Source organism: Leucopleurus acutus, assembly GCF_964270905.1.
Source record: "Leucopleurus acutus genome assembly, chromosome: 7".
Taxonomy (NCBI): domain Eukaryota; kingdom Metazoa; phylum Chordata; class Mammalia; order Artiodactyla; family Delphinidae; genus Leucopleurus; species Leucopleurus acutus.
In genome coordinates, this window is record NC_139150.1 from 100296806 (window position 1) to 100311193 (window position 14388).

Here is a 14388-nt window from a genome sequence, read left to right on the forward strand (position 1 = left end):
CCAAGAGTAGAATTACTGAATCATAGAGTAGGTGTATATTTAACTTTACAAGAAACTTTCATAGTAGTTGTAGCATTTTACTCTCCCACCAGCGATGTAGGAGAGTTGCTCCCATCCTTGCCAACACTTCCGTGTTGAGAGTCATTTTCTAAAATTAATTAATTGATTAATTATTTTTGGCTGCGTTGGGTCTTCGTTGCTGCGCACGGGCTTTCTCTAGTTGCGGCGAGCGGGGGCTACTCTTCATTGCGGTGCGCAGTTTTCTCATTGCGGTGCCTTCTCTTGTTGCGGAGCACAGGCTCTAGGTGGGTGGGCTTCAGTAGTTGTGGCACGTGGGCTCAGTAGGTGTGGCTCACAGGCTCTAGAGCACAGGCTCGGTAGTTGTGGCGCACGGGCTTAGTTGTTCCGCGGCATGTGGGATCTTCCCGGACCACAGCTCGGAACCGTGTCCCCTGCATTCTTAACCACTGCGCCATCAGGGAAGCCCGAGAGTCTTTAATTTTAGCTCTTCTACTAGGCTAGTAAAGTGGTATCTCAGTATGGTTTATTTTGCATTTCCCTGGTGACTAACAATGTTGAGAATATTTTCATTGGCTATACATATACCTTCTTTGATTGATACTGCCAAATCCCTTTCCAGAGAGATTGTGCTAATTTATAATTCTACCAAGAGTGTCACCTTTTTTAAATGTTCTCCATTTTGCTTTGTGAAAAATACCATCTTGTTTTAATTCTCATATTTTATTACTTATGAAGTTTGGTGTTAAGGAGTGGCTCCAGTTTGAGACCCAGGGACTTCCCTGGCGGTGCAGTGGTTAAGACTCTGTGCTTCGGGCTTCCCTGGTGGCGCAGTGGTTGAGAGTCCGCCTGCCGATGCAGGGGACACGGGTTTGTGCCCTGGTCCAGGAAGATCCCACATGCCGCGGAGCGGCTGGGCCCGTGAGCCATGGCCGCTGAGCCTGCGTGTCCGGAGCCTGTGCTCTGCAACGTGAGAGGCCACAGCAGTGAGAGGCCTGTGTACCGCAAAAAAAAAAAAACAAAAAAAAACCTCTGTGCTTCCACTGCAGGGGGCATAGGTTCAATCCCTGGTTGGGGAACTAAGATCCTGCATGCTGCCCAGTGTGGCCAAAAAAACAAAGATATATCTGAGATCCAGATAGTTGGTTACTTCTTCCACAACTATTATTGGATAATTCATCTCTTCACATTGGTTTGCAATGTTTTCCTAAACTCTTTGTTTTTAGCCATCCTGTTTGTTCTTCCAGATGACATTTAGCCTCTACTACGCTGCAGGGACCAATTTATTTTTGACCATTAGAAATTTGCTCTGTTTGATAGACGTGTGGAGCTCTGATTACTTCCTAAGTGAAGAACTTCCTCAGGATATCTGAACAATTCTCTTGGGTGGAAGCCTGAAGTCAAGACCCAAGAAAACAGAACCAAAATCTATTCAGCTCCCTCAGGTGCTCCTGCCTTGCTGGGATTGCTATGAATGGCCTTAGGCCAAAACTGCAAGGCATAATTCAGGGTCTGACTCCAGTGTGTATCCCCAGATCTCCTCCCAATACATAAATCTATAGTAAAGGAGATTTGGTTTAACTCCTATAATCTTTTACCTGGAAGCTGTACAAAAGAACTTTCTGCTATGATGGAAGTGTCCTATTCTACCACATCCAATTAGTTAGCCACTAGCCACAGGTAGCTATCAAGCACTTACGTGGCTAGTGCACTTAAAGAAATGAATATTTAAATTTTATTAAATTTAAATGTACAGAGCCACCTATGACTACTCATTGGCCACCACAGTAACTGTTAAGACCGGTTTGCCTGTAATTTGCATATGCTTCCTTGGATCTCAGTTTCAATATTCCACTATCACGGCTAAAATCAAAATACTTTTGACTTTACCAGGCACTATACTCGATGAGGGAAGACAGTTTCTATTCTAGGCTTACAATTTAAGGAGAGAAAAAGTCAGTTTTTAAGCTGGAGAGGAGTCAGATTGCTGACTCTACGGAGACTTGCCCATCGTGTTCCACAGTAAGGATGACCGGGGGAGGCAGGTACTGTGTCACTGCGTCAGAGGGGAAGAAGGGATCGCTCCTAGCTGTGTAGGTGACACGCAGAACTTATGAAAAGGTCAGTTCCTTGCACAGAGGAGGTCTGGCCCAGGGGCTCCATGGAGCCGGCTGCCGTCCCCTTTCTGACAAGTGCAAAGGCAGAGAGGAGGCCACGGCACCTAGCGGAGGGTCTTATCCACCCACTCGGAAACCGCCCCTCCCCGCGCACTACTGGATTAGAACTAGGATGGACGCGATCGTCCTTCTTACTATACTAACCGCCCTCGACAAATGTGACAACTTAAACCAGGGGTTTAAATGGGTTTGCTGACTGGGGGGAGGGTAAACTGTGGGAAGGAGCCTGATCAACTTGGTAACGTCTCCTAGACAGAGTGGGGGAGAGACCCCGAGGAAAGGGAGGGAGGTCAACCGTGGGGAAGGTCTGGGAAGACAAGGGCTCCCTGCAAGGTGACCCCAAGCGGACAGGAGATGCACTGCTCCGCCGAGAGGCTGCTGGGTCGCTCGGGCCGGGTCACAAGATGGCCGCTGCTCCACTGGGGCTTTTGGTGCAGGACCGAGGGGCCGCTGTTAGGTGCTCCAGGCCCGGGCGGCGCAGGCAGCCGAGAAGGAGTCAGCTGCAGGAGGGGCAGGCAGAGAAGGGAACTCTACTCTCGGAAGCTAAAGCGGAAGGAAGCGCGCGTGCGCGGAGGGCGGCCGCGCGGGCCGAGAGCCTCCGCGCGAAGGGTAAAGCCGGGGTCGCTGACTGCCCGGGAGTGGGAGGTCAGGCGGCCGAGCCGGCTGAGGCAGCGGGGCCGCGCGCTGGGCCTCGGCGCCGCGGCGGCGACGGCGGCGCGCGGGCCGCCGGGAAGTTAGGAGGGCGTCGAGCGGGAACGCGCAAGCGCGCGCACGCGGGGGCGGGCCGCGCGCAGCCGCGGCCGCTGGGGTTGCCTCCCTCAACTGCGGTCGCGGGCGCTCGCGACTCCGCGCCTCAGGAGGGAGCGGCCGGTGGGCCCGCATCCTGTCCGTGGGGTTCGAGGCTGGGCTGCCGCGGCCGCCTCCTTCTGGTGCCTGGGCCGCCCTGAGGAGCCGGGCCGGGGCACGGCTGACTGACCGGCCCCGGGGAGCCGAGACCGCTGGAGGCGAAGGCGGAGGCGCACGTCTGGCGGTCTCCTGGACCGGGAGGAGGCCGAGGGGACCATGTCCGGGAGGAACCTCCACCTCTCCACCACCGAACGCGTCATCAAAGGTGCCAAGCGGGCCGGGCCTTCCAGTCGACCAGCGGGAAACGGCCCTCGGCCGGGCGAAGGCTCGGGGCCGGAGGGAGGGAGCCGAGGACAGGAGGCAGGAGGGCGGCGGGATCCCTGGCGGCGCCCATCCCAGAGGAGGACCTGGAGGGGGTGTGGGAGACGGGAGGCCGGGATCTCCACCGGGGCTCCCCCGCGGGGGCGCCGGGCGTTTTCTGTTGCACCTGGACCAGTAGCTAGCTGGAGATTGCTTATTTATCTCCCGTAGTGTCGGATTTCCAGGCAGGGTGGCGATTTCTTCTCCCACCACCCCCAAAGAGTCTGGATCCACATATTTTTTAAAAGAAACGATTCCTCTTTTCTAGGCTCTTACCTGGGGGAAACCATCTAGGGTGATGTGGGTAGGGAGTTGAGTAGACCCTTCCAAGTCAGATCTTTCTGCCGCTCCTCTTCTGTAGGATCAGATCTTTCTTGCCTCTTCCCCACCCTTTTTTTTAAGGATGGATACCACGTACCTTTTAGCCCACTTTCTTCAGATCATCACAAGTCACTGCTGTTAGTAAAAGAAACAATATAGTGAAATAAATGCAAATAAATTCATATTGTGATATTTGAAAGGGATCTACAGATCTCTTGACATGATTTTTGGTGTTTTATTTTCCTTTTGGCCATAGAGACTTGGAGAATGATGTTCCCTGTTTCAGATGTCCAAAATAAACTAAAGTGTTCCTTACTAATACATACAGGGTTTTACATTGTAGTTGTTTCTGCCCTTAAACTAAGAATAGTGGTTTAAATATAACCACTAATTTATGTGCCTCTTTTGTTCAGACATAAGACAAGTACAACTCTTCTGAGTTTTAATACTCGGTTTGAAAGCACTATTTTGTAAGAAGGGAATATACCGAGACCAGGTGTGTTAGTGACCTCTGAATAAAGGGGTTAATTGTAAGTGGGGAAAACTATTAAAATACTTTTATTTTTTCATTCTGGTAATTAGAAGGAGAAAGGAAACCAGGATTGGTGACAAGAAAACTTTTTTTTTAAGTGGAGAAAAATTATTGAATGTTCAGTGAAGGGAGAGAATTTTAGTGTATAACTTAGGTGTTTTTTTTCCCCTAAAAAATTAAGCATCATAAATGTTGATTGCCTGCAATATGTAATTTTAGTGTGTAATGTAGTTTTCCCCCCAAAAAAGTCATCATCATAAGTGTTGATCATAAATGTTAATTATCTACACTATATAATATTTACTAAATGTAATGAGGTTTTTGAGATTTATCTACTCAGCATTTGTGTGGTATCATTAGGGATTTAAGAGAATTGTTCATAGAACTGACAGCCCTTTAACTGCTAAATTCTTTTGACCATTTTAATGTCAGTCTTTATAGTATATAACCCATGAAGAGTATATAACCCTCTCTTAAGATTCAGAATCTACTAAACATAATCTTTTTTGATAAATCAAGGTCATCATTATGTACATTAATTTCTGTCCTATGCAGTTAATATGGCCGGTGCATTCTGCTGTATAAGGGTGTTGGCAGTTTCCTCCTGTGCTGAAATGACTCCTCACTGCTATACCAGTTTAGTGCTTTTGTCTGTTCTTAGTTTATCTGCTGCAGTACTGCTCTCTATCTGTCAAAATATGCCCTTCTAATCTGCCACTTCTAAGCTGAAGTAGGCAGGGAAACCAGATAAACCAGAATAGTGTGTCAAGTCAGAATAAATAGGATCTGAGTGAAGCTTAGTGGTGGTAGTCCTCAGACCTTCATGCATCTCAAATTCTGATCGCCATTGTAGTATGTAATTTCTACCATAACGTGCCGTAAGATATCAAGGAAATTTTTAAATGACCCTTTCAGACCCTTAAATGTAGAAGGAAAGTAAAACAATATGTAGCTAAAATGCAGGTGCTGGCTTATTGCTAGGCATGCCCACAGTTAAGTGAATACCCTCATAGTCTATATGATTTAAATTTGTTTTTTGGTGAAATTTTATAAATTACTGCATGTTATTATAAGATTACCCTTAAAAAAATGAAACATAAATGATTTCAAGCCCTTAGAATGGGTGGATTTGTCTCATATATAAAAACTTTAGTATAAGAACTTGAACACAGCAATTTTGGCTTCCTGGTGACTTACGTTGCTTTTTTTTTCTGGGTTTTCCTGAGTTTGAAATATTGAGGTTTATTCTAAGAAAGTAAGGTGTCACTGTATATATAGCTAAGGTCCGGTTGTACTGTACTGGGTTCTAAATCCTGATCTAATATTATCTTTTCTGGCCAGAGTTGTTTGCATTTATTCACAGCTGGAAATCTTTTTCAGAGGTGAGACCACACCCCAGTTATTCTTGGTTTTGTCATTTCCTGTTAACTTTAAATTCTGCTTAATTGTTTTGCTTGAGCAAATCTTGGAGAAGAGTGGGTGGGTGGGAGTGATTTGTATTTTGTGTCTTTTAAATAGCAGCCTTCCTAAAATGAAGGACTAGATTGGAGGTTTTACTCCTACTTCTCGGGCTTACTTGTGACCTTGCCTTTTTTTTTTAACCTTGCCTTTTTACTTAAACTCTCTCTTTTTTTGCTTCAATAATCTCATCTGCAAAATAGGGTTAATAATACCTTCTTTGTCAAGCATCTCAGCCACGCAAATGACATAATGGATGTGAAAAGCTTAAGACAAGGTAGTATTATGAAACATGATAGTAGTGTGAGAATAGATCAGCTGCTTCATAAGTGGATAATAGAGAAATCATTAACGTTCAAAAAATATCAGAATCGGAAAGCATATAAAATTATAAGTTAGGAAACTGTTCCCAGTCAGGAAAATACCTCTTCTACAATATAAAGGATATCTGGGTGGAATCCCATGGATAACAGCGTACAAACCAATAATACAGTCTGTCTAGTACTTCCCTGGCAGCTGGTTTCTTCTCTAGCAGTTGAAGGTATTTATTTTGTGTTTAAAAATATAAACATTCTTATGATTTCACTCATTTATTAAATGTTTATGGAGAGCCATCTGTAATGTATTCCCAATTGGTGCTCATTTGCTTCTTCTTTGTTTTAAAAATTAAAATTTGTATGAGCCTCCAGACAGTCCATATACACTGGGGGCAACACTACTCGTATCTGGAGCAGAAAACGAGAAACCCAAATAATTGCATTTTGAAAATCTTTCAGCTTGATTTTTTTTTCTGGTTTCCAAGTTTCTTTTCCTGTTTGAAGGAATTTTTTTCTTTGACAGTGATTTTTATAAAAAGTTTATTCCTGTAAGCTGAATCTTTTCAGAAACAGCAAGGAAATTTCACTAGGCATTACGTAACAAATATAGAGAATCCATTGTCTGAGTTTGCTCTTTGGTGGCCGAAGGGGTTTTAACAGAAGTCAGACTTCTTCTTCTTTTTTTTTTTAATCATTGAATTGTGCACTTTATTTATTTATTTAATTTTACTATTTAAAAATCTTTATTCAAATCAGATCTATGCTTATTATTTATATTATCTTTCATTTAGGATTAAAATATAATATCCATCTGTAGTTTAAATCATACTTTTAGCCCTTTACAAAATACGAAGTTAAAGTTGTTATAGTTTAAAACTGAATAGAATTGGGGACATTAGATTTTTAAATGAAAATGAAAAATTATGATACATTAGAACATACATGTACACATACTACTAGACAAAGAGTGGTAGAACAAGATAAAATATAGTATTTTTCTATTTTTTCTTGTGGCTATTTTCTATATATTATAAATCACATACTTTTAATAAGTATTTAAATAAAACTTTCAAATAATAAATCAAATGCCAAATGAAGGATTACAAGAAAAAAATTTTCCTGAACTTTTCACTTACTTAAACTACATGTTTTCCTAGGTTAGAAATTATCCATATTTAGAATATCTTAAAGTATAGATACATTTGATCCCCACATGTTAAACACTGTACAACTGGAAGTTCTCAAAAAAGAGGTAAAGAAAAAGAAAGAAATGGTACTCTCAATTTAGCTTCCCAAGAGTTAGACGGATGCCCACAGTCTTAGTTGTCTATGTATGAAACAGCAATGTTCACACCCCTCTTACTCTTGTCTATGTATGAAACAGCAATGTTCACACCCCTCTTACTCTTGTTTATATCCTTGACTTTGTTATGATTTATATTACCTTTCCGTTTTCTTTCAAGAATGGAAACATCTGACTGCGATCTATCTTCTTTATTAAAATATAAATATTTTCTAGAATATGGACAGATAAGTTTTAATGACAAACAGCAAAATACAGCAACCAATATTCAATAGGTATTCTGCCACTTAGTGGAGTTTTTCAAGAAAGCAGTTCAGTACACCTTCTCAACTTACAAATGTATGTGCACTTTATTTTTATTTATTTTAAAAATAAATTTATTTTATTTATTTATTTTTGGCTGTGTTGGGTCTTTGTTGCTGTGCGTGGGCTTTCTCTAGTTGTGGTGAGCGGGGGCTACTCTTTGTTGTGGTACGCGGGCATCTCATTGCGGTGGCTTCTCTTGTTGCGGAGCACGGACTCTAGGCACGCTGGCTCAGTAGTTGTGGCTCGCGGGCCCTAGAGTGCGGGCTTGGTAGTTGTGGCGCACGGGCTTAGTTGCTCTGCGCGCGGCATGCGGGAACTTCCCGGGCCAGGGCTCAAACCCATGTTCCCTGCATTGGCAGGGGGATTCTTAACCACTGCACCACTAGGGAAGCTCCAGACTTCTTTTCAGGAGGATACTGATAGAGTTCTCCCATTCTCTTGGAATTCAAATGTAGAATGTACTGCCATTTGTAGCACAGCATTGAAGGCTGCTGGTTCTTTGATATCCTGGCAGTGGGAATAGTGTGGCTATAGCTTTCTTAAAAAATTTTACTTAGAGTAGTATGGACAGAAATGGCTATTTCCACAAGTATATCCTGAACCCCATTTCAGCCTCTGGTACCTATACCTCATTTATTTTCCCTCTGTCCCCTCTCTCCGTTTTTCATATTATGAGAATGGATTTACCAAGGATTAAAAAATTTTTTTTTTCTTTTAAATGTAAGCTTAACCCTGCTAATTATAAAATTTGAAAGGCAAAAGGGAAGAAAACAAAGGCTTCATATTCCTTCCTTCCAGAAACTACTCTTAATACTTTCCACTACTATATACTTTCATTAATACTTTTCAATACAGTTGACCCTTGAACAATACAGGTTTGAACTGTGGGCCCATTTATACGTGGATTTTTTTTCAATAGTAAATACTACAGTACTACATGATCCGAGGATGGTTGAATCTAAGGATGTGGAACCACGCATAGGGAGGAACTTTGGGTATGGGGGAACCACCCGTGTATATACAGAGGGCTGATTGTAAGAAGTACTTGGATTTTCTATTGTGTGGAAGGTTAGCACCTCTAACCACCTCTTTATTCAAGGGTCAACTGTATTTCCATCTACTGGTATATTTTAAATTAAAAGGAAAATGGATGACATATATTAAACCTTTTATTATTCAAATATCTCATATTATTTTAACATAAATATTGTAATTTTACCTAAATTCTTTCATATTGGTTTCAATCAGCATGAAAATGATTTGAAAGTGCTTGTATTCATTTTTTTTTTTTTTTTTTTTTTTTCTCCGTACGCACCGTTGTGGCCTCTGCCGTTGCGGAGCACAGGCTCCGGACGCGCAGGCTCAGCGGCCATGGCTCACGGGCCTAGCCGCTCCGCGGCATGTGGGATCTTCCCGGACCGGGGCACGAACCCGTGTCCCCTGCATCGGCAGGCGGACTCTCAACCACTGTGCCACCAGGGAAGCCCTGTATTCATATTTTGGTCCTTTATATTTTCAGTCATTTGATACAATGCCAACCCAGAAGAAACATTTTCAAGTATAAATATTCGATGTGAGCAAGTCATACAGCACACATCTGTTGAATTTGTTAACATTATTTAAGTTGTACTTAGTTTACCATTGTAATTAACAACTGCCAAACTATAATATTTATTTTTTAATTTTTTTTGGTGTATACATTTCTTTTTTTTTTTTTTTACATCTTTATTGGAGTATAATTGCTTTACAATGGTGTGTTAGTTTCTGCTTTATAAGAAAGTGAATCAGCTATACATACACATATATCCCTGTATCTCTTCCCTCTTGCAGCTCCCTCCCTCCCACCCTCCCTATCCCACCCCTCTAGGTGGTCACAGAGCACCGAGCTGGTCTCCCTGTGCTATGCGGCTGCTTCCCACTAGCTATCGGATTTACATTTGGTAGTGTATATATGTTCATGCCACTCTCTTACTTTGTCCCACCTTACCCTTCCCTCTCCCCGTGTCCTCAAGTCCATTCTCTAGTAGGTCTGTGTCTTTATTCCTGTCCTGCCCCTAGGTTCTTCATGACCTTTTTTTTTTTTTTTTAGATTCCATATATATGTGTTAGCATATGGTATTTGTTTTTCTCTTTCTGACTTACTTCACTCTGTATGACAGACTCTAGGTCTATCCACCTCACTACAAACAGCTCAATTTCGTTTCTTTTTATGGCTGAGTAATATTCCATTGTATGTATGTGCCACATCTTCTTTATCCATTCATCTGTCGATGGACACTTAGGTTGGTTCCATGTCCTGGCTATTGTAAATAGAGCTGCAGTGAACATTGTGGTGCATGACTCTTTTTGAATCATGGTTTTCTCAGGGTATAATGTGCAGTAGTGGGATTACTGGGTCATATGGTAGTTCTACTTGTAGTTTTTTAAGGAACCTCCATACTGTTCTCCATAGTGGCTGTATCAATTTACATTCCCACCAACAGTGCAAGAGGGTTCCCTTTTCTCCACACCCTCTCCAGCATTTATTGTTTCTAGATTTTTTGATGATGGCCATTCTGACTGGTGTGAGATGATATCTCATTGTACAAACTATAATATTTAAACACTGGAAATTGATGCTCTTTGAGATTCACACCTCTGAGTGAAAGTCTCAAACCTCAGAAAGGACATCTTAATTTAAACACTTAATTTTTTTTTTTCCAAGCAGGAATAAGGTGTTCTTTTTTACCCGTGTGATAATGGTTGTGATTGAAGCCTTATGTATATCAGACATTTGGTAATAAAGCTTTCTTCCGTAAAGTAACATTATCACATTTTACTGTAAAATTAAAAAAAAAAAAGCTATCGGATTATTGGAGAGACGAGTGCTAAGGACTCATTACTTAAAGTGAATTAAAGAATTATTTAACACAGGGGACTATATTCAATATCCTGTGATAAACTATAATGGAAAAGAATATGAAAAAGAATATATATATGTATAACTGAGTCACTTTGCTGTACAGCAGAAATTAAACACAACATTGTAAATCAACTATACTTCAATAAAATTTTTTTAAAAAGAATTAATTAAAACACTTTTCCTAAGCAGTATTTGATAATAGAGTATTTTTCCATTAAAGTGACATTTTGGGGAAAAGCTAATTTTTAGACATACGTCTATGAGAGACAGAATTATTCAGCTAATTCTCATATTTGTGGTCATTTCAGAGCTTTGCTGCTACTAATGGCAATAAAGAGGTGTCTTTTCATCCTTTGGTGCAATCATTAATAGAATATAACACTCTGTTTTAAGTTTTCATGTTAAATTTTAGCTTCATTTGAAATTGCAAAACTGAGGTCTAAAAATTTCAACCTAACCTAAGTGATATCTGACTTAGTTATCTTTATAGTCTACCTAATTATTCAGATGTATGCAGAGAGAACTTTTAGTTTCCTATATTCAGTTTTATTTTGTTGGCAAACTAGATTTTTATCATGAAATCTTTTAGTTTCTTGAGTCTTTGTTTATTATTAGAAGAGGGTATAACTTGGTAATTAGGCTCTCTAGACTGGGTGACAGAAAAATATGCTATATTAGCTGGCCAAGGGAATGTGTATCTTTGGTGATCATTATTAGATTTATTGAATACTAAGAATTCATGATGTTTTTGTGCAGTGTCTAGACAATGTCAGCCCAAGAGAGTGAAATTCTGAATGAAGTAAACACTAGGAGATAATTTAAGAATTCATTCAAGAATTGCCAATGGAATCCTTGCTAAAAATGTTTAACTTGTATCTAGTTATAGTAAATGATAAGACAAATCCAGTTTATGGGACTTTCTACAAGACAAATGGTCTGAACTCTTCAAAAGTGTCAAAGTGATAACAGTAAACATCAATTTTAATGGTAGAATTCTGTGGCTGTCCAATAGATCTTATAACAATGGCAACAGTGTTCTCCACACTGTCCAATAGAGTAGGCACTAGTCAGATGTGACTACTGATCAGTTGAAATGTGGCTAATGGTATTGCAGAGCTACATTTTTAATTTTACTTAAAAAAATGTCAAAGTGATGAAAAATTAAAAAGGCAAGAGGACTATTCTTGATGAGAGAAGATGAAAGAGAAATGACAGTCAAGTACAGTGCCAAGCCTGGATTGGGAAAATAAAAAAAGTCATAGAGGACATTTTGGGGACAACTGGGGAAATTTGAATATGGAGTATATAGTAGATATAGTATATCAATGGGAAATGTCTTGGGTGTGTGATATGGTATTGTGGTTATAAAGGAGAATGTTCTTATTCTTAGGTAATACCTGATGAAGTATTTAGGTTGAAATGTCATGATGTCTGCAATTTGTTTTCAAATGGTTCAGGAAAAAAAAAATGTACTTGTTAAGAGAGAAAGCAAAAGTGGCAAAATGTTTACCATGGTGAATATGGGTAAAGAGCAAATGGATATTCATTTTACTATTCTTTCACTTTTTGATAGGATTTCAGTTTTTCAAAATATAAAGTTGAGAGAAAAAGGAGTACAGTTAAGAAATGCCTCACATAACCAGACTCAGGAAAGGCACTATCATATTTGAGGATTCAGTGGTGTCTTAGTGAAGGCAAGCTAAAGAGAAAAACATGAGTTTTAAAGTATATTATAGCTGATGTGGCGTGAAGGCAACTTGCTTAGTAGGAAAAGAGGTTGTTGCAGCTACATGATGGGTCTTGGAAGAACATGCAGAAGTAAGGATGGAGAAAGCAAGTATACTTGACTAAGGACTTGAGAGGGTGGTTAAACTAGAAGTGTCAGAGAATGGGAAGAGGTTAAATGAAGCAAAGGAGAAGGAAGAGGAATAGCTGAAATCTATCAGTGATCAGTTGACAGTGATCCCATTTAGGAGATAGCAAGATTATTTTGATGGCTATATGTTAAAAACAAACAAACAACTGAGGCTTAGTTGGCTTATAAATGTAATCCAAAATTATGGAAAATGCAAACATTACCCAAACAGATATGGTGACAGACTTGTTCTTGTTTTTTGGAGAGATTCAAGTGAGTAAGGCGGTAGAGGGATAAAATAAATATTAAAAAGCACTAATAAGGAGAGAAGATGGAAAGGATTTCCTAAGTATATTTCCCATCCCTGTTAATCATACCACTTACCCATTTAGTCACTGGCTCACATGACAAGCCTGGGAGTCAGGCCAGACTCTCCTATCCCTTTCACTTCATATCCCGTTCTACCAGAATCAGTTCTGTGGCCTTCTGGTTTCTGCATAAACTTCTGCTTCATCTCCCTCTCTTACTTCTTGCTTGTATTATTGCAGTAGCCACTTGCTAGGGCTCTTTAGTCTAATCTCCATGCTGCCATCATGATCTTTGGATAATGTAAAGGATCATTCTTGTGCTTGAAATCCTTCATGAACGTTTCCAGCCCGTAGGATAAACTCTAACTTTGTTGATGTAGAAGTTCCTTCGTGCTAAACCTCTAACCTTGTGTTAGTTCCTCCTCGTTTCACACCCCCATTCCCAAAACTACTTTCCTACTTCTTGTGGTTCCCCAGAATGCCATGTCATGTTGTATCTGTGAATGGGCTCTTTGCCTTACTTCTCTGAAGAATCTTGTCCCCCAACTTGACTAGCTCCTATCTATCTTTCAAGATTTAGCCAAGAGGACATCTGAGAAGCTTTTTCCCCTTTACTAGGAGGTTGTATGAGTAATGGTTTTAGAACATGGGCTTTGAAGTCAGGTGAAGCTGGATTCAAATTCTGCCTCTTTTTGGTATCTGTGTGACCTTGGACAAATCACTTAACTTTGTTTTACCTCCGTTTCCCTATTTGAGGGAGAGGGATAATAAAACTTAGCTTGCAGGATAGTTGTAAGGATGAAATAAACTCCACAAAGTACAGTGACAGGCACATAGTAAGTGCTCAGTACATGTTAGCTGCTATCATCATCAGAAGAAGAATTAGATATTGCCTCCCATGTGCTCCCATGAGCAGTCTTATTGCTTTACAAATTTCTTTAAATATTTTTATTTTATTTTATTTATCTGGCCGCACTGTGGGGTGTGTGGGATCTTAGTTCCCCCACCAGGGATCAAACCCACGCTCCGTGCATTGGAAGCGTGGAGTCTTAACCACTGGACCTCCAAAGAAGTCCAAGAACTGTGTGTTCTTAATGTTGAATACAGTGCCTAGCACATAGGCGCTTAGTAATTGTTTAAGTGAAAGCATAAGAAGCTTATTTTATTGAAGACGGTGTAGGAAAGAGCACAGGCGCTGCTAATTACTAGTTGTGTGACTTTTGTCATTTGTTTTCCTTGCTTCAAGTTTAAAATGGGAGATTACAGTACCTACCTCAGAATTTAAAGATTGTATTTCATATTGTACAATATTATGTAGAGTGCTTAGCATAGTGCCCATAGTGGGTGCTTAATAAATGTTAGCTGTTCTTTATTAAATGAATTCTTCTTGAATCTTGGTGAGATCTGACAGCAGGTCTGTTTGACTTTAAGTGGCATATGTGCAATGATAGTTTAACAGTGTTATATTTTATATTTTCCAACCTTAATCTCCTTAGCTTTTGAAAGGACGTAAACATAAAATCCTTAATAAAAATGGTGAAAATTTCCTTTTCTATAGTATAGATAGAATTTTGGAAATCATGTATTCAGAAACAGATATTTGATGAGTTCCCACGACAAGCAACACATTTGTGGTTATACTCAGAAGCTTAAATACTGTCTTGAAAAGTCCTCAGTATAGCATA

At 40.5% G+C, this 14388-nt stretch overlaps 1 protein-coding gene across 3 annotated transcripts in view; it reads left to right on the forward strand.

Moving 5' to 3' along the window:
* Nucleotides 1-3022: 3022 nt before the first annotated feature.
* PPP3CC (protein phosphatase 3 catalytic subunit gamma) overlaps nt 3023-14388 on the forward strand; it is a 91724-nt gene continuing 80358 nt past the window's right edge. For all 3 annotated transcript variants that reach the window (XM_082842269.1, XM_082842270.1, XM_082842268.1), the window contains exon 1: nt 3023-3306. In XM_082842269.1, the coding sequence (XP_082698395.1) occupies nt 3258-3306 (49 nt within the window). In that variant the 5' untranslated portion in view covers nt 3023-3257. The remainder of the gene's footprint in view (nt 3307-14388) is intronic.